The sequence below is a fragment of the Lissotriton helveticus genome, chromosome 1_1 (genome assembly GCF_964261635.1).
Source record: "Lissotriton helveticus chromosome 1_1, aLisHel1.1, whole genome shotgun sequence".
NCBI classification, from domain to species: domain Eukaryota; kingdom Metazoa; phylum Chordata; class Amphibia; order Caudata; family Salamandridae; genus Lissotriton; species Lissotriton helveticus.
This window is the reverse complement of record NC_136057.1, coordinates 1,048,608,345-1,048,628,204: the sequence shown is the minus strand read 5'-3', so window position 1 is coordinate 1,048,628,204 and position 19,860 is coordinate 1,048,608,345. Positions and strand designations below refer to the sequence as shown.

Below are 19,860 nucleotides of genomic sequence, written 5' to 3'. Positions count from 1 at the left end.
CAGAAACAAATACTTTCCCTGGCAGAGGTGGTCACACCCCCCCCAGGCCAGGAAGAACCATCTATGGCAGGAGAGCTTCCAAGGCCTTGACGCCTTTGTAACACGACCACCAGCCTCTCCTGCAATCAGGAGCAGACGCCCTTCCTGTCTCCCCTCCTGTTTGGCAGGAAGACATGTGGGGAAAATTTGCACAGCCCAGAAGGTGTGCCCACCTTTGCCAATCCCACTCCTCAGGTGGGGGAGGTGAGGTGAAGTCCACTCTTTAGTGCCCGTAATCTTGCAGGTGGCTGGCACTCTCCAATCAGGATTAGGGATTGTGCCCATTCCCCCATGTGCTGTGAGCACACCAAGGGTGTAGACACCCTAAGGTCAGTAGCCCATTGGCTACTGATCTCGAGTCCCCTAAATGGCCCACTAAATACAGTATTTAGGGGGCAGCCCTGAACCAAAAAAACAGATTACCGCAGCCTAAGACGAAGAAGAAGGACGGAAATAGATGTCCAGCAGAGGAGACTGCAGAGAAGAACTGACTTGCCCCAGCTCTACCGGCCCGTCTGCAGTTTCCAGAGATCCTGCACCAAAAATCACCTTGTGCTGCAGCCAGCGACCTCTGGAACCCTGGGAGGAATGATTGCCTTCAACAAAGACCGGATCTCTTGTGAACAGCAGCTTTGTTCAAAAGAAACTTCCAAGACAGACTCTGAGCCTGTTCAGGACAAAGAAGCCCAACGCCTGGAACCACCACTGCACCTAATTCCTATGTCCCGAATCCGGGTGGCCCACTGGTCCCAGCGAGGTATCCCATTAGTCCAGAGTCCAAGTCCAACATGGGTTGACCCCTCCAGGACTCCCCGACGTCACCTGCATCCTCTGTACGGAGACCCACCCCAACTGCGAGTGGCCCAGTCAGGTGAAATCTGACCTCAAAAGACACCCCTGCATCCAGCCACCATGCACCCAGGAGAAGAGAACTTGAGGTACACATACATCCCCTAGCCCTCCAACTTACCTGCCCAGCTGTTGGTTCCTTCTGGAAATCTTTGAAAACAACTGGGCACCCAACACCAAAACAGCACCTTGCACCCAGCCACTGCTGCGATGCTGTGTGTGCACCTGGTGTGCTAACTCGGATCCCATTTGCCAGGAGCCTAACATCTGGAGCTTTGCTCCCACAACCTAGTGGCCTACTTGTGAGCAGCCGCGAACCGGAGGCCTCCTATCCCCCATTGGATAACATTGCGCCTCAGCACTCTGCACCCGGCCGCTCTAGATCTGCTGAGGGTGTTCGTGAGTGCATCCTTGACCCTGGGGGAACCATGGTTCTAACCCTAGAATGCCAACTGCTACAAATAAGTACTTACTTGGAAACCGTTAACTTAATTTCCGTTCATAGGATTGCATTGACTGTGTGGAGTTGGTTTGTATGAAACATTGGAAAACTGCAAATTTACTAAAAGTAAATTACTTGCCTTCTGTCTAGGTAATGTCTCAGTGTGATATCTAGGCATATCACACTGATTAACAAAAGTAACTTAAAAATGTAATCTAAAATGTAATGTGCACAGTAATCTGTAAAGTAACTGAAAAGTCATTTTGAACTGTTGATTTACCTGTAATTCAACCAACTGCATTTGAACCTGCATTCAAGTGTAAATGAATTGCACAAGATCTTGCAAAGTAATATTTCACTTACCTGCACCAGACTTGGCTTGGTTCTAGAAATACAAATTTGGTCTGAGTTCAATCTTAGAGTGTGTGACATAATTTCTTGCCTGATTGTGTACAACAAATGCTGAATACTACCCTCTGATAAAGCCTTACTGCTCACTGACACTACCACAAATATAGAGTAAGGTGCTATCTACTTTTACCTCTGCCTACCTTTGGGGTTCCACTGGATTCTGTGCACACTATGCCTCATTTTGGTATAGTATATACAGAGCCAGCTTCCTACAATTCTGCATTAGGAAATCATCATGGACTGCAGGCTAGTCTGACTAAACTTCTGCTCAGGAGAAGTTTTCTGACTCTGTGGGCAGAGCCTACGTTTTCTTGTCGCTTGCACTAGGATTGCATTGTTTTAAGTTATATTGTACTTTTGCATTTTTATAGTGCTTTCAGGTCATTTTGAATTCTCAAAGTACGCTTCAGGTGGATGATATGATGCAAATCAATCTTCCAGTACATGGATTAGGAAGTGTTGTGGGTATAGGTGTCAACTAAAGCATACAGTTTTTATGTCATGCATGATGCCAAGCGTGTGCACCATACTTGTCAAAACAGCAGGTAGCAGAACTTCCACGTTTTGCAAGGTAGACCAAGGAACAGTTTCATCGTCCCCAAGAGGATATAATTGAAGGCCAATCTATGGAGGTCATTTTGAGTCATTCCAGGGATGGCAGGAACCCAATTTCTGGAGCCACTGTTATATCACTCATAAATTCCTCATACGTAGTCCACTAAGGAGTGATATGAGCTCAACCTCTGGAAGCTAAGTTAACCCTGGGCGGAGAACTACGCTCCGTTCGCGGAGTTTGCGAATTTTCAGCAACTTCGCTGCGAGCGCGAAGCTGTCGACTACTTCGCAAACGACAGCGTAGCGTAGTAGTTTTTCTTCCTCGCGTGCTCAATAGCATTCTCGCGTTCACGGTAATGACTTACCGTGGTTCTGCGTTCGCTTTCTCGCTTTTCTCTCCCGGTCGCGTTCGCTACGATGTTTGGAATCCGGCCACACAATCCCAACGGACTTTGAGAACGCGATTACGTCATTCGGACGCGCGAACATGTCATTGGGACGTGCGATCCTCCTTGCAGTGCCATGTTGGTAAGATCGCGTTTCCGAACACGCAGAAACTGCAATCTGGCACAGAATATCTCCTGAGCATGTTAAAATCTTCTCAAAAATGTTCTATTAACCCCTCAGATTATGATTTGGATGTATTTTCTTGGGCTAGGAGTCCTCTTTTTGTTTCTACTCTTTTTTTCAAGAGAGAGGAAGTGCCCCTGAGTCTCCAACTTCCTGTTCCTGTCCACCAGGCTCCTCCCAGTGCTTTGTCCATGTGGTGTTCACTTTCATTTGGAATTGGAGCTGGAAGGATCACTCTTTGTGTATGTCTGCTGCATCATAGCATTTGGATTTATTGAGGAATTTTGGATTTGAACTTTTCTTTTACAAGTAAGTTTGAGAATTGAGAATTGGTGTACTGTAAATGTTTTTTTGGTTTGGTTTTTTATAACTACAGTTTTCTGTGCTTCTCAATCTTTCTTAAAAATTATTATTGAGGGAGGCCTGTACTTTCATGAGGGGCCAAGTTGTATGTGTTTGAAATTTCATCCAGTAGGCCTAGAGGTACCCAAGGGTCCACCCATGTTTCTGTGGTGTCTGTAAAACATCAAGGATGGCATTGGATTTAATTGCATACTCTGTTGTAGTGGAATTAAATTTTTATTTTTGTAAAATTAGGTAACCCTAGTAGTTCATGTAGTTATTGTAGGCCTGCTTGAGTTCATTTACTTTCTGTGGGTGGCTTGGCCAGGTGGTGGTGGCCATTTTATGTTTGTAGCCGCTGTGTTTTTGCCATAGGCCTCCAAGCTTGTGGCCTACTCTGCCAGTAGGCCCAAGGGTACTACTAGAGTCCTCATCATGGGTGCATGAAAGTTGTTCAGCTGATTTTGGGGTGTTTAAGTTGTAAGTGTAACATCATAGGTCATGGATGGCTTTGGATTGATTAGCAAAATGTGTTTTTGGTGTTGAATTGCAGGTTTTGGGTGTGTGTTGAATAATTTGGCTTTTTCTGCGCACTAGGTAACCCTAGAATTCAGCTCGCATAGTTTTGGTAACTTTGCACAGTGCTACAACGTGACCGTACAGTTTTTGTCTTCTTCGCGCGCCCAATGTGCGTGCTCGGGAACGCGAAAACGATGTTTTGTACAGTTCGCGCTGCCGAACACGCAGAATTTGCATTCTCGCGAGCAATATCTCCCGAGTTGGCTAAAACCTTCCCGAAAATGTAGATGCTGTTCATTTTGCTAAAGAAACTCCTCAGGTTGTCATTTGCTTGTAGTTTTTGGAGCATGGACCACTTACTGTTTCTGTCCTCTTTGTACTTTGTTGTTTGAGGGTGGCCTGACCTTTAGGGCGGCTTGGCGGCCATTTTGTGAAGCCAAGCAATGTCCTTTTGCCATAGGAATGTATTGTCTGTCTTCTCTTTCTTTTCATGTTTGTGGGGGTGGCCAGGCCATGGGGGGGGGGGGGGGGGCGGCCATTTTGTGTGACCTTCCATCGTACTTTAGTTTTTTTGCCGCAGGCCTACAAACTTGTGATTTTTTCTGCCAGTAGGCCTAGAGTCCCAGAGGTAGTCAGCGGGGATGCTTGATGTAGCGGTTTCCATTTTGTCTGTTGAATTTAACATCATTTAGGGCATGGGTGGCAATGCATTGAATTTTCAAATGTGGTGTTTGGGGTGTAGTTAACTGTTTGGGTGTAAACTGTAAATGCCTTTGTTGTTTGTGTTGTTGTGTAACTTTCAAACCTTTTCGCCATGGGGATTTTCTTTTTTGCATTAAGCTGTGATGTGTAACAGGCATCCTCCTTTTTCTGGCCATATAGGGTTATTGATAGATCTGCTTGAGTTTATTTAAATCGTATGTACTTTCTTGTTGGTGGGCTGACCATGGGGCTGGTGCCCATTCCCATTTGGTGAAGCCATGCATTTTGCTTTTCCCATAGGCCTGCTTTGTCTGGTTTTTATTTTTATTCCTTCCTTATTTTTTTATTCCTTTTCTTTTTTTATTGTGACCGCCTGTCCATGTGGTGGCGGCCATTTCCTGGTACTAGTAGTAGCCTCTGTGTTTTTGCCTTAGGCCTCCAAGCTTGTGGCCTACTCTGCCAGTAGGCCCAAGGGTACTACTAGAGTCCTCATCATGGGTGCATGAAAGTTGTTCAACTGATTTTGGGGTGTTTAAGTTGTAAGTGTAACATCATAGGTCATGGATGGCTTTGGATTGATTAGCAAAATGTGTTTTTGGTGTTGAATTGCAGGTTTTGGGTGTGTGTTGAATAATATGGCTTTTTCTGCGCACTAGGTAACCCTAGAATTCAGCTCGCGTAGTTTTGGTAACTTTGCACAGTGCTACAATGCGACCTTACAGTTTTTGTCTTCTTCGCGCGCCCAATGTGCGTGCTCGGGAACGCGATAACGACGTTTTGTACAGTTCGCGCTGCCGAACACGCCGAATTTGCATTCTCGCAACCAATATCTCCCGAGTTGGCTAAAACCTTCCCCCGAAAATGTAGATGCTGTTCATTTTGCTAAAGAAACTCCTCAGGTTGTCATTTGCTTGTAGTTTTTGGAGCATGGACCACTTACTGTTTCTGTCCTCTTTGTACTTTGTTGTTTGAGGGTGGCCTGACCATGTGGGCGGCTTGGCGGCCATTTTGTGAAGCCAAGCAATGTCCTTTTGCCATAGGAATGTATTGTCTGTCTTCTCTTTCTTTTCATGTTTTTGGGGGTGGCCAGGCCATGTGGGGGCGGCCATTTTGTGTGACCTTCCATCGTGCTTTAGTTTTTTTGCCGCAGGCCTACAAACTTGTGATTTTTTCTGCCAGTAGGCCTAGAGTCCCAGAGGTAGTCAGCGGGGATGCTTGATGTAGCGATTTCCATTTTGTCTGTTGAATTTAACATCATTTAGGGCATGGGTGGCAATGCATTGAATTTTCAAATGTGGTGTTTGGGGTGTAGTTAACTGTTTGGGTGTAAACTGTAAATGCCTTTGTTGTTTGTGTTGTTGTGTAACTTTTAAACCTTTTAGCCATGGGGATTTTCTTTTTTGCATTAACAGGCATCCTCCTTTTTCTGGCCATATAGGGAGGGATATAGGCCTGCTTGAGTTTATTGTTTTCTGGCCTTTACCCATGTACCTGTGATGAGAGTGCCCATGTGGAGCTGTGGTGGTAGTAGTAGTGTGCTGGTTTGTTTTTGACAAATTGGCCTGTGTCTTGCCATTGTTCCTGTTGGCTTACGACTGTTCACATCCCCATTGCTATCTGCTGCAGGTCACTGATGCTGCATCCATCCGAAATGATGCACAAATTAAGGATAAACAAGTTCCACTTCCACTACATTTGCATTTTAGTTCTTTGCTATTCTTAATCTTACTGAGTGTACTAATACTTCTAGTAAAAATTAAAATTAAAGCTAACAAAAATCCACATTTGACTGATGTTGTTCTGCCTTCTTTGCTTGTATGTGCACAAAAGACTGAAGAGGAGGTGTCTGTCATCATTCATCGCCTGTTCTACTGCCAGACGGACGTCCTTCTGTACTACGTCACGTGTGGTGTGACTAACCTGACCAGGCATCATTCTCAACAACTTGTGCAAGTGAGTGCTGCTGCTGACATCTGAAGAAGATGGGCCCAAAGAAAGCAGGTACCAGGTCCTCCAAGACCAATAAAGTTGCTGAGAAGAAGGAAGAACAGAAGAAGGAAGTGACACTTAAGTCTGGTGTTGACCCGAAAACCTTTTTTGGGAAAATAAAAAGTACGCCTTCAGCAGCAGTGGCCGGGGTCCAAGCTGGGGCCAGCACCTCTGCATCAGTGGGCCCAAGCCACCAACCCAGGCCCAAGCAGATGAGTGGGGAAGAGGTAGCCAGCCTAATGGTGGAAAGCAGTGATACTGAGCCTGACCTGAACTTATCGCTATCTCAAAGTAGTACACATTCCACGCAAGAGGGAACACAGCAGAAAAGTGGTGAACAACAACCACCGGCCTCAATAGTAGATGTTCAACCTCAGCAACCGCCCGCAATAGTAGTTGTTCAACAACCACCGCCCGCAATAGTAGATGCTCAACGAAAAGAACAACCACAACCACCGCCTGCAATAGTAGTTGTTCCACAACCACCGCCGGCAATAGTAGATGTTCAACGAAAACAACAACCACAACCACCGCCTGCAATAGTTGCTGTTCAAGAACCACCACCGGCAATAGTAGTTGTTGTTCCTCCCGAAGTCGGGGCAGTTCAGGAAATTGAGCCTGATGCAGAGCAAGAAGAGGCAGCACTTCATGCAGGAGATCTATTGTTTTCCAAATCCCCACCAAGGAAAAGGAGGGTTAGTCCATCGAGTTCTTCGCCAAGCATCCCTTCTGATGATCTTGATCTCAATTGGGAGGCACAACAATCTGAGCATGAGAGGCAGAGACATCCCAAGAAGACCAGGCTAGGGAAAAGGAAGCTTCCAGGAAGCCTACCACTTATGGAGTGCGATGTTGAACAGCCGGATAATGATGGTGATGACGAGTCAGACCCAGTCATCACAAGCATTACTCCTGGCCCTGAGGACATGGAGACCAACATTTTAACCCTAGCGAGAATGGCTGCGACTAGGGATGTAGCACGCATACCACCAACACAGGCCACACCAAAACTACCTCCAGCTTCCATTTTTACATTTGCACAGAGCCGGCAGCGTCATACATCCAGCACAAGTCCCACCTCAGCAGAAGTAGGTAGTGGTACTACTGCGCAGCCACATAGTGAAATTCAACACACAACCTCCAGTTCATCTGGCATTGGAAGTGGCACCTCTAGCAGGAGACAAAAGTTAAGCTCCCCAGTGTGGGACTTCTTTACAGTTAGCGCAAATGAGGAGAACATTGCTATATGCTCCATTTGTCATTCCTCTGTTAGTCGTGGTAAGCTTGGTACAAACTATGGTATTGGAGGCCAAATGACCCATATGAAAAAACACCACACAATCAAGTGGGAGGACCACCTACGTCTCATAAAAGCAGGAACCATTAATGTTGGTGGGGAAGCAGTAGAAGGTCCACGGGTCGAACAGGAAGAAGAGGGAGACATTCTATCTGGTAGTGGTACACTAAGTACCCCTGTCTGACTCCCCAGCACTGCAGTGGTAGATCCCACATCCTCCGCATCAGCAACATCTCAGTGGCACCAGAGTACGAGTAACCCGGAGACACCAAGGAGTACGGGTGCGAAGTCTGCGACGCGAAGTACTGCATCGGGCATAACTGAAAGAAATACCAAGCAGCGTACCATTGTTAGCATGTTTAGGCAGGAGGGAAAGTACGAGCGTAACCACCCAATAGCACGTTTGTACAATGCTAAGCTTGCCAAAATGTTAGCTCTGGACCTTCTCCCTTTTTCTTTTGTTGAAGGGGTGGGTTTCCTGGAATTTGTGACAACCCTCTGCCCAAAATGGAATGTTCCCAGCCGCTACTATTTTGCCAGAGTTGCTGTTCCAGCACTACACCACGACGTGCTGGATGTGCTTGGAAAAGTCTTGCAGCAGAGTGCTGTGCATAGTATCCACCTCACAACAGACATGTGGACCAGTTGCCAAGCAACTGATTACATGTGCATCACTGCACACTGGATCTCTTTTTCAGGTGTTATAGACAAGATATCTACAGGCATTGACACTACTGAGATTTTTAATGATACTCGCAGGCATGCTACTATAGCCATGTTTGCTATAGAGAAATCGCATTCTGCTGCAAACATTTTGGATGAGTTCAATAGCAAGGTCTTTGAATGGCTGCGACCAAGAGGCCTCAACATTGGTTTTATTGCCACCGACAATGGCAGTAATGTAGTTAAGGCCATGGAAGATGGTGGCTATTTTAGGGTCCCGTGTTTGGCACCCTGCATTAACTTTGTGGTTCAAGACTTTCTGAAAAATGAAAGCAAAGTCAGCAGCTTACTGACCATTTGCAGAAGAATCTGCACGCATTTCAATCATTCTTTTAAAGCCTGGAAGCAGCTACGTGTCATTCAACGTGAGTATAATATGCCAGTCAAAGCACTCATCCAGGAGGTACCAACACGTTGGAACTCTACTTAATACATGCTTGATCGGCTGTTTGAGCAGTACATACCACTTAATGCTTATGTCATGACAAGAAGATCAGGGGATCCAACTGGTGCTATTAAAGCCATGACAGTTGAGATGTCGCAATGGGACCTCATTAAATGCCTGACAGAGATGCTACTTCCTTTTGAGGTCTTCACACGTGCAGTCAGCAGGGAGGACTGTACTATGAGCCAAGCCATCCCATTGTTGTACATGCTGGAGCAAGAGCTGAAGGAGGTGTCTGAAACATACGAAGGTGTTGAAGGAAAACTTGAAGCATATAATTTGGCCAAGTCCATAGCCGGCCGCTTATCTGAGAATACAAGGATTCAAAATAAGATTGTGTCGCATCAACATTACATTACTGCCACAATTTTGGATCCACGGTACAAATTATTTGTGAACAGTAATGCAGTAATTCCTTTTTCAGAAGGGGATGTTTCCAAGTACAAAACTGTAATAGCCGAGGAAGCCACTGATTTAGAAAACAAATGGCTCTCAATTAGAGGCCTGCCAGTGCCAGCCCAGGACAGTGCAAGTACTACTGAGCATCCTAAAGAGTCAAGTTCTTCTTCACAGCATGCGAGCAGTGCGTTTGCTTCCCAGCAGTCACCAACACAAACAATAACAACAACCGCACCAACAGGACCTGATTCATCAGACACAAGCAAAAAAATAGCTGCTTGGTTTCTACAGAAAGGAAAGGGTAAGTCCGTTGCTGTTGCAAAGCAAAAAGAGGACGAGCAAACCCGAGCACCAATGAACATTGAGCGGTTGGTCCAGGCCTATCTGGATGACACAACAGAGGTGTTCATGGAGCAAAGCCCATTGGTGTATTGGTATAGGACAAGAAGCCAATGGCCACTGCTCAGCAGGCTGGCGATAAAGTATCTAGCTTGCCCTGTTGCAAGTGTCTCTTCTGAGCGTGTTTTCAGTGCTGCTGGTGCCATTGTGACTGTGAGAAGGACCAGTCTCTCGCCCAAAAGCGTGGAGAGGTTAACCATGATCAAAATGAATCAACACTTGATACCACCAGACTACAAAGTACGTGAATCAGAGCTGGAAGAGGAGAGCGAGTAGGAAGAAATAATTAGTGGGTTACAGGACCTACTTCTGTCGGAAGAACCACCAGGGTTTGAGGACGAGCTCCTCTTCCCTGACAACTAGGCTTTGAAATTGTTACATTCTCACTTCCTTTATTTCTCCCTTCCTTATTTGTGTGTATCTGGTCTTTCTGACTCAAACTTCAAAACCAACACCATCTTCCTTTCTCTTTTAATTACCTATTGGAGTTGCACATCTGAGCATTTACTGTGCACTCCACTCATCAGAGTCCTGCTCCATCTTTCTGACTCACCCTAAATACATTTCCATCTTGCCAATGTACATTGGATGGAGATGGACAATAGTGCAATATTGTAGCCTCTAACAGTCTCTCCATAACAAGTGAAACGTACGTGACTATAGCCATCTTCTGTTTTGTTTCCAATCTGAAATGCATCACTATCTTTGTAAGGCTACACCTCTGTCTGCAGGCATACACAACTCTTCAATGTCAGAACTTGAGCAGGGCTCCAAAATTAAAGTAAACTCGTCATCACTTTCAGAAGACTGCTGCATCTGTGATCTGACAGCCACAAAGAAGAGAAAGACAGGTATATGAAATGAATGATGCCATACATTGCATTGGCTGCTTGCTGACTCAGAGCAAATGTGCATGAAGTAGAAATATACTAGTAGTTTAATAAAACAAAGTACTTGTGTCTCAAGTGATGGTCAATGTTTCCATGTTGTTTAATAATATGTATCCAATTGTACTCCTAATACTGCAGGTGCCGTCTGACTCTGTACTTAATCGTAGTCACTCACAGACTGAGTTGCTGTTGGTGGTCTGTTGGAGAACACGTACACGTGCCACACCGGATGATGAATGATGATGACCACCATACAGTTTGCACGCTGTCAGTCAGTTTGATCAGAGATGATTGATGGAATATGTTCAGGAAGTGGAATACAAGGTAAACGCACAACCAATCAACAAGAACCACAGCAGACCTAGGCTACATGTGTGTGCAGTGGTGGAATAGAATAGTGGTATGATTGACTGCCATTGGCGCATTGATTTAATCACTTGTTTTGAAAAATGCTAGGTTGATGTATATGCCTTTTGTCTGAAACTGTGAAAAATGTAGGTAAATGGAGTTTGGGCCACAGACTCACGTCCCGGTGTTGTGGTGTGGCCATGTAACTGTTCTGTGCTGGCTCCTATCTTGTTGTTCTTTTCGATGACTGCTGTGCAACTAGAAGAGTAGAGTTAATCAATGTATCCAAGCAGCCTCAGTCTGAAAATCTTCTCGCTCACGAGTCTTGTCTTTTTTGCACTACACCGTAATTTATTATTATGTTTTCATTCAGTTAACTTATTTTGTAATACCCCATTTCTTCTTTCATCAACACTTACAGGCCGGCCTTTCACCCAGCGCTATTATACGTGGAGCAACAACTCACACTTACCTTACCAATCCATCCTCCTCATCATCATCCAGCCAGAGGCGCCCAAGAATGATATAATCAGTCACAGTGTCCATGGAAGGGAGGACAAAGATGAATGACGAGATACAACTACACATTTGGACCTGGATAACATAATACATTAACTTTAGTATCATTTTCGTAATTTTCTTTGATTCCTTTTTCCTCTTCATTTATTTTACGCTTGTGTTTGGTAATTGATTGTTCACTTAAACTATCTCTTAATTTTCTTTGCTAGCTTTCAGCCCGCTACATTAGGTATTACGGTTTCTCAGAGGCCATACAGCCTAGGCAAAAGTCATATTCATATCATGTATAAGAAATACTTCCTTTGAATTGTGTAGTAGTAGTTAAGTAAGTACCACTTATTATTAACCATCAAGTTAATAATAAACCTTCATCATGCATCCATTTCTTTTTTCTTACTTGACTTTACATTTATTGGGTAGTAGTGGATCATCAATCATCGTCTTCATTGTTTTGCTTTTGTTGTCTCCATGCGTACTGTTTTTCTTTGTCAAACCTTTCCCCAAACCACCGTTCCCATCCATTCATCAAACCCTAACCCTCTTCCCCCGGGCTGTGTGGTTTTATATTGAGGTGTGATGTTACTACATTAAATCTACGCCAACAATTGATCACACGCTTGCTGGGGCAGATGTGGTGAAAGCAACACTAATGAAATCAAATGTCAACGAGGCATGGCGAGGATCCTCTTCTGCTTGCCCACCCAAGCTCACTGTATGTACTAGTGTACAAGGCAAATAATTTCCCAAAGTGACCCAACAAATACATCTAAATAATTGGTGGCATTGTTTGAATTTAATTTGACAGCATTTAAGTTTACGAATTGGATTGTGTTTTACTGACTCCTTCAACACAACTACATTTATCTTCTTGTACTTGGCAGTCCCCGACAACATTGATTTCTTTGAGTTTAGCACTAGCAGTTGCAATATTGTTTGTATTTTTTTGGGTCAGTCTTATGTACTGTATTTTTCAACTTCTCCCACATTCTGGCTCAGGCAAATGACTGTCTCTTTGTTTTTGTTTTCCAATGTTAGTGCCAGTGTCTACTAGTCTTCTACTACCATCACACAACCACGGCATATTCTCCGTTGTCTTGGGAAACCATGCAGCCCTGCTTGCAGTGCCAAACTTAATCATCATCAATCACAGGTAAGAAGAGAAGTTTGCTAGGAGGTATAATGGAGGAGAGACTGGTAGTACAAATAGGACAAATATGACTCAGTGAGGGGTACAGCATCTATCTGTTGGCATGATGTTGTTACATGTGGTCAATTAATGAATTATTTCAATCAAACACTGGCCGCTGCCCTGCATGTAGAGTAAACCTTGTGACGTACAACAGTAACCCCACCACAAAACAACATCATATGTGTACGTTGAAAATAAATAACATTTATTGATGTACATAAAAAAATATCCTCCTAGTCCTCTCCTATCCCACCCCTATCCCCACCCTAACCCCAACCAATGTCCAAGTCCAAAGAATGTCCCACAAAAATAACCCCAAAACCCAATTCCCACCCACCAACAAAAGTATTAAAAAAGGGGCAAATGAACAGGGTCCATCACAATCGGCGGGCTTTAAGGTGTTTGTCCACCAATATCTTCACACGCTCCTCTAATTGATCCTCCAACTTTGACACCCGAGTGGAATTTTTTGCCGAAATGCACGGCACCTACATTTGCAATTGCATCCATGATGTGGGGGGGCGGCAGATGTTGTTAAATGCCGGCGGTGAGCGGCTACCTGACCACAGTGCCGTATTCCTGCAGGTGGGGCCTGGCTGGGGCCTGGGGCATTGGTAGAGGCAGCAGCTGCTGCCTCTTCCTCCTCCTCCTCGGCCTCAGCCACCAGCCGGCGGTACTCCTCCACGATGGCCTGCAGTTTTCTTTGCCGTACCCTGGCTCCCAACTCCTTCCTTGATGGTTTTTGTTGAGAAGGAGTATGAGTATCTATAAAAAAAGAAAGAGATTTGTAACTGAAACTCTTCCAAATTAATTCAACACATAGTGGCATAGTAGCACTACCAAGCGCAGTACATACAAATGGTGGCAACTTTTAGTATCTATCTAATCTATCCTCCTGCTTCCCCTGCCTGTAACTTTTGTTGAAGTTTTTTCTGGCATTATACTGGCCCTAGTACTATGGGTGGACTTGAGTACACAGAAGAACACCAGTATTTTTGGTATCTCCTTTTATATTTTCAAAGTAAGACTATGCTTCCAGTGACAGTCTCCGCCTATGATGAATACAATACATTTAGGGGGAAAACAACCAATAAAAATAAATGTCTATCATTCTTTATTATCGCCTTAGCTGGTTTCACTTTCACCAACAACCACCCATGCGTCAACTCCTTCTTTGCCTTGGGTTTCATTGACACAAACTCCGCTCATGATTCTTGCTATCCGCTATATCCATGCACCCATATTGTTTTGCCCAACCAGGCAAGCATCTTCTCTTTCACCTTCCAGTTCTACCCATCCTTCAACAACCCATGCATCGGATTCATTTCAGCCACGTGCATGAACCTTCCAAAATATCCTTCTATGGTAGTCTTTTACATCTTTTGTCCTTCCTCCTTCCACCCTAGTTCGCTTCTTTCCCTATTTGTTGAACACATCCCTCAAGGTCATCTGATCTGACTTTTAGTCTTCTCCATAACTTTCACAGCTGAATTGGAGTCTGAAAGATGAGGCCTTGTTTACTCAACTCACGCTGGTAATGCTGCAAAGGGTGTCTTCTTCAACCATTGGATATTGTCCAGTACAATTTAAAATTCATACTTTTTTAATAAGCCTCATAGCACAGTGAGGGAAATGTTCCCCTTCCACCTAGTAATGCAAATAAGTAATGAATATAACTTACCACCGCCCACCGCTGAGGTTTCCTCCCCCACTGGTGCTACTGCAGGTGCCGCAGCCACTGTCCCCTCCTGGATGGCATTAGTAGTATCGCCGCTGGCCCTGTCGGCACTGGTCGTTGGTAGTGATTGTGCACCTATAAAAGCAAGTACACTGTTTTAGATGCCTGCAAACCTCCCCCTATTTTACTAGTTGTACTTCACCAAGGAGGAAGATTGAAAAAACAGTTACGTACAACATAAAGCGTTGTAAGTGTAACTAGTCCAAATTGCGTACTACTGTACAGCAGTCATTAGACAGAGTTTAGTTTTACTTTATTAGATAGTCCCTAGGGTCATCTAATCTCTACTCCTACTCTAGTCTTTGGAAAGTTAGCCTGAGCCATGTAACCATTTTACAATGATCCGGGTCTACTGTTTTGCCCATGTTGTTACCTCGCAGCTTGTTGCACAGTAAGAAAGACACTTTTGATGCCACATGAGTGTTGCATACAACTAATGAGGTTGACTTACTTACTTACAGTATTGTTAATCCCTTTTGCTTATCCATAATGTTACACTTTTTTTGGCATGACTGCTAAAAACTGGCATAGTTGTATTCACTGTCTAACGTGCAACATTTTTCTCATAGGCAGATGAGAAGATTGCCTTCTACGAACCAGAGATTAGCAGAGCTTTCGAAAGATGCATGTGTAACCAGTATACGTTCAATGGTGAGGGGTCGCCCACAATTCCCACAGTTCTCTATCGTGCACTAGTTGTACAAAAATGTATAGTATTTAATCTTCTTTATTTTGCATGGTGGAGCTGGATGTTTTTCATGGAACAACTTACAAGTTACAACAATACAAAGCTTGTTATTAAAAAAATAAAGTTTTCGAACTTGCACATAGACTCTGTGGTATATTTTGAGTGTCTGGGGTGTTGTGGACTTAAACGAGTGAGTGAGCGAAAGGGTGTTCATCTGTTCTGGGTTGTGTAATAAAATCATTGGGTATATCTAACTATCTTCGTGTGGGGGTCAGGAGTGGGACAAATGACTATGACTGAGACACTTAGGTAGGTAGACTGTCGTTGAATTGTGGGTTCTTCTGACTGAGTTCTGTGACTAGGGTGTAAGTAAGGTCCAACCTCCCTATCACCAACATCCTATTTTCTTGTGCATAGTTCTGTATGTGCCTGTGCAGAGAATAACCGCAACAGTAGTAGTAGTATAATAACCTAACAAAAATTAGTAGGCAAACATCTGTTTGCGCATTTTTTGGTGTGGGAATTGACCAAGACTAGAGATTACAGAGGACAACGCAAAAGACAGGAGTGGACCCAGTGGCTACAGCTATTTCTATCACAGCTTTATCTTAACTAAAGAGTGGCCAACAGGGCAAGCTTAGCTAAAGACAGTCTAATAGTAGTAGTAGCACAGAGAGTCATCGGGCAGAGGCAGTTTGAAGGAATTTAAAGTCAGGGATGGCATTAGATACCCAAAATTTAGAAAACAAATTGAAGACCAAAGAAGGTTTAGCTAACATTTAATTAGGAAGGAGGCTTAATAGGTTTGAAACAATAAGGTGCGTTAAAAAGTTAGAGAAATATAATTCATAATAATATAAGCACTGGAGGACTTACTGGGGCCAGCAGCAGGATCCTCGGTAGCGGAGCGCTCCTCTGGTGGTTGTCCCGTCGACTCGGACCCCGTCTTCGTGCCCCTGGGTGGTGCTAATCATGTAAGAAATAATAAAGAAAGAGAAACATTGAGTGCTGTGAAACAAATACATCATTCAAAAATCCTCTCAAACATTTTAGGAAACAACAATTGCAATAAAATTTACTTCGAAGTCTAAATGACTACTGGCTTGCAGGATTCACAGACAGTCTACTTATAGAACACTAATCAAATGTTCCATAAACATTCTGATTGCAGAATATACTAACGAAGCCAGTACCTCCTGACCTACACCACCTATTCCAGAATCCAGCCGGGCCAATTGTTCAGTAAGTCGGCATTTCCATTTTATTTTTACCCGCAAACATGCATAGATGAGATGGAGGAGTAGGACACATGCATAAATTTGTGCATACACGAAATTGTTGGTTGCTTGCTTCATATGAAGTGCTAGTGACTGACGTGACAATGCTATTGCTGCTAAGCCTACCACTCAGTAAACAAACTGCAAACCGGTTCTATGGAGGGGTGGGATAAATAAGAACTAACTAAGCATTCAGTGACAGAGGAGGCGCCGCATCATGCAGACCGTTAAGAAAATATGAACTAATACTATCCATTCACCACTATTTCACTAAAGGACAATGTAAGGACTAGACTCTAGCAATAGCATTAACTAACTTCAGTTCTCTAAAGTAAACTCTAACATCAATAATCACCAGCCCAAGCTAGCGCACAGTTAAAAACCAGTAAGAGAAGTGGCGAGCGAGCAGCACCTGTGTCATACGGTAACAGAAGATTTTGAGACGGAATTGATCTGCAATGTAACTAAGCGCACAAGTAATCGTGTTACTTATTCGTCCAAGAATTATACACAATACTTATACTACTATATATACATATATTAATATTACTAGCTACTCACCAAGCCCCACGACCTCGACACCTAGCAGGTCCAACAGGTCCTGCTCCCTGTCCATAATGTCTGCCCACCGGTGGGCCAGCTGCTGGTGGGTGCGCCGGATATCCGTGCGGCGGAAGACTGCCTGGCGCACCTTCGCCCACCGGCGGTGACGCTCCTCTGGGAGGTAACCAGAGCCTGGCCTGCCGCCTGCTGTCAAGGTCAAGGGGAGGTGGCGCTGGATAAAAAAATAAGGGCGGCCACCTCCGCTTCCCCGAAAAGATTCCGGGCCTTCACCCCTGAAGGTCGCATTCTGCCGCAAGGCAGCCGGCTCTTGGGCGCAGGCGCCTTGCCCTTCGAGCCGGTTCTGCTGCTCCCCTTTGCCATGGTTCTGGGGTGGAGGTGGAGGTGGAAAAGAAAAGTTAGAACAAAAGGAAAAAAAGTTAGGGGGAAGAAGTAGGAGCTTAAATAAAGAAGTAAAATAAAAAAGTAGAAAAGTTTAAAAAAAGGTGGAAAAGTAGAAATAAAATGCAAAATATAAACTTAGGGACAGAGAGAGATAGATGATAAGTAAAAAAAAGTAAGAAAAACTGTGAAAATAGGTAAAGATTGCACAGATATAAGGTGGATAGAAAACTAGGCCCAGAACCATAGCATAGAGTGTGAAAAACAAGATGGCCGCGCCCCTCGCGACCACGTGGGTAAGTTCACGCGCGATTTCACGCGAACACGCACTTTGTCAGCGTGAACAAGTAGTTGCGTTCCCGAACAAGACGTGCACCGCGCGAACACGTTATACGCGACCCGGAAGAGGAAATAGGGGACACGAGCGGGTGGGACAATTGAAAAAACAAGATGGCCACGCCCATAGCCCACCACATGGGTAAGGTCGCACGCTACAGTACCCCGAACACGCAGACAGCGCCCCGAACACGCACAACCCGCTCCCGAGCAAGAAAAACGTCTCGCGAACGGGACCAGCAAGCTACTACGCACGCTCGCGAAGCTACGCAAAGCTCGCGTAGTGCGAGAACGTCTTCGCGTAGCTTCGGGTAGCGCGACTACGCCTACTACGCCCAGGGTTAAGTTAGACCTCCAGCAAGCCACAGAACCCACCCACAAGCAATAGGACTCAGACAGCATAGAGGCATAGTTAAACCACATGTAAGTGACTATATGGAATCCACCAAGAAGACATAGGAGACCCTAACAATGGGAGCACTGCACCATTTCATCACCAGCAGATTACTTTTTGGAGTCCTCCCAAAAGCCACTAGAGTCCTACCTCTGGAGACACAATTAGACCACCAGCAAACTACAATAGGGAGTGTGCCAAGGAGCAGTAGGATGCCCCTGCCCTTGAGGCACAGTTAAATACCAGTAAATAACTTTATGAAGCCCACCTATGAGCAATTTCTATAGCACTTTCCTACATCTTGCTGAGGCTCCCATGTATTCCCAGCTGCTTGAGTAAGTGATCAACCCCATCCTTGTCATACAAAGCAATAGATAGAAACATCAGAAGACAAAAATCATTGAGCACCTACAATCCTCTCATTTGAAATATTGTGCTCTTTCACAAATTCAGAACTGTCGTTAGTGAGCAGCAGCATGCGTGACCTTGAGTTCAGATGTCCCACTACCATAGAGCATTTCTGCTGATGATCATTATCATATTCTTTCACTAAAGTTGAAGAAACCTAAACGCCTTTTATAGCTGAAGGTGGTAATGTTCTGTCAATGACTTGTGCTACCCCAGTGTTGCATATGTTTTCTTAAGGGCCACCTCATTTTTCTGACTCTAAGAATACTACAAGAGTTCTGCAAATGTATTCAATCGGTTTGCACTGGTGTATGACCTTCCACCACATAGGGCATTTAGAGGTAGGGTCAAATTTGAGTCAACTCACTTGGAACAAGTTAAACATTTTGATTATTTTGGAGTAAGAATTGCAAACATGCTGTAGTGTAGTTCCTATCATCCCAATAGGCTCTGCGCATTGGAATAATATCTTCAATAGTATAGACGTAGGACAGAGGTTAACTAGGTCTTCTACCGATGATATTAGACTTAAAGTTTAATGTTTGTGCCAGCTAGCTCAGAGTTCACTAGACACTTTCTCGAATAGACAAGGAGGAGTTTAACTTCCCTGGATAGACAAGAAGGGATTTAGTTTCTGACAACCATAGAACATGACAACTTTGCTCTCCCCTAATCAAGAGTGTATCTCTAGAGTCGTGTGAAAACAAAAGACAACTTATTTTACTCAGTCAGTTCAGTGCATTCTTAGTTTCACCAGATTGTAGAGAAAAGGAAGAGACGGGCATGTTCAATAAAAAGATGTTATTTATTGATCAGTCTCTTTTCTCATACAAGAGAAATGAATCGCTATTATTGTAATACTTAGAGTTAAGTAAAGTGCATACAGTAATAACAGAATTATAAAATAATACTGTAAAAGCATTGATATGGTTTCTTAGCCATATGATACTTAAAATGGATAAAATAGATACATACATATATACATTGACTAATCGTACTCAACTGGTGCTTCTAACTACGCCTACCCCAATGTACCTGACCTAAGCCTAATACGTGGCGGGAGTAGATAAGTAGCAGTTTAAGTTAAGTTTGCTTTGCCAAGGGTCTGCTTCAAGAATTCTCTACAAAGGATGATTCAGTTCAGTACCTGGGAGTTTAGAAGGCTGGAGGGCTGGTATCTCTATCTCAGGTCTTGATATTCCAGCTGCCTGCGAGGGCTGCTTGGAAGCGCCGGAGCTGGATTTCTCGGAAGGAGAAAAGGCAGCGTCTCTCTCTCTCAGCGCGTCAGAAAGTAGGGGCAGCGTCTGTGGGCTTCGCTGTCAGCTGGGCTCCTCGGCAAGTCTCGCTGCTCCAATCTTGTCACCACCTCGTGTGTTTGCTTAAGGCAATGTCGGTATTATTTATACCTGAAAGGTGCCGGGATTGACGTAAGGATGGACATAAATACGTC

At 44.3% G+C, this 19,860-nt stretch overlaps 1 protein-coding gene across 1 annotated transcript in view; it reads left to right on the top strand.

The window, feature by feature from the left end:
* The first annotated feature begins 627 nt into the window (after positions 1-627).
* Positions 628-19,860, top strand: part of LOC144763387 (uncharacterized) — an 82,207-nt gene continuing 62,974 nt past the window's right edge. Inside the window, exons 1-3 of the mRNA XM_078648959.1 lie at positions 628-796; positions 12,474-12,588; positions 14,935-15,016. Of these exons, the coding sequence (XP_078505085.1) occupies positions 628-796; positions 12,474-12,588; positions 14,935-15,016 (366 nt within the window). The remainder of the gene's footprint in view (positions 797-12,473; positions 12,589-14,934; positions 15,017-19,860) is intronic.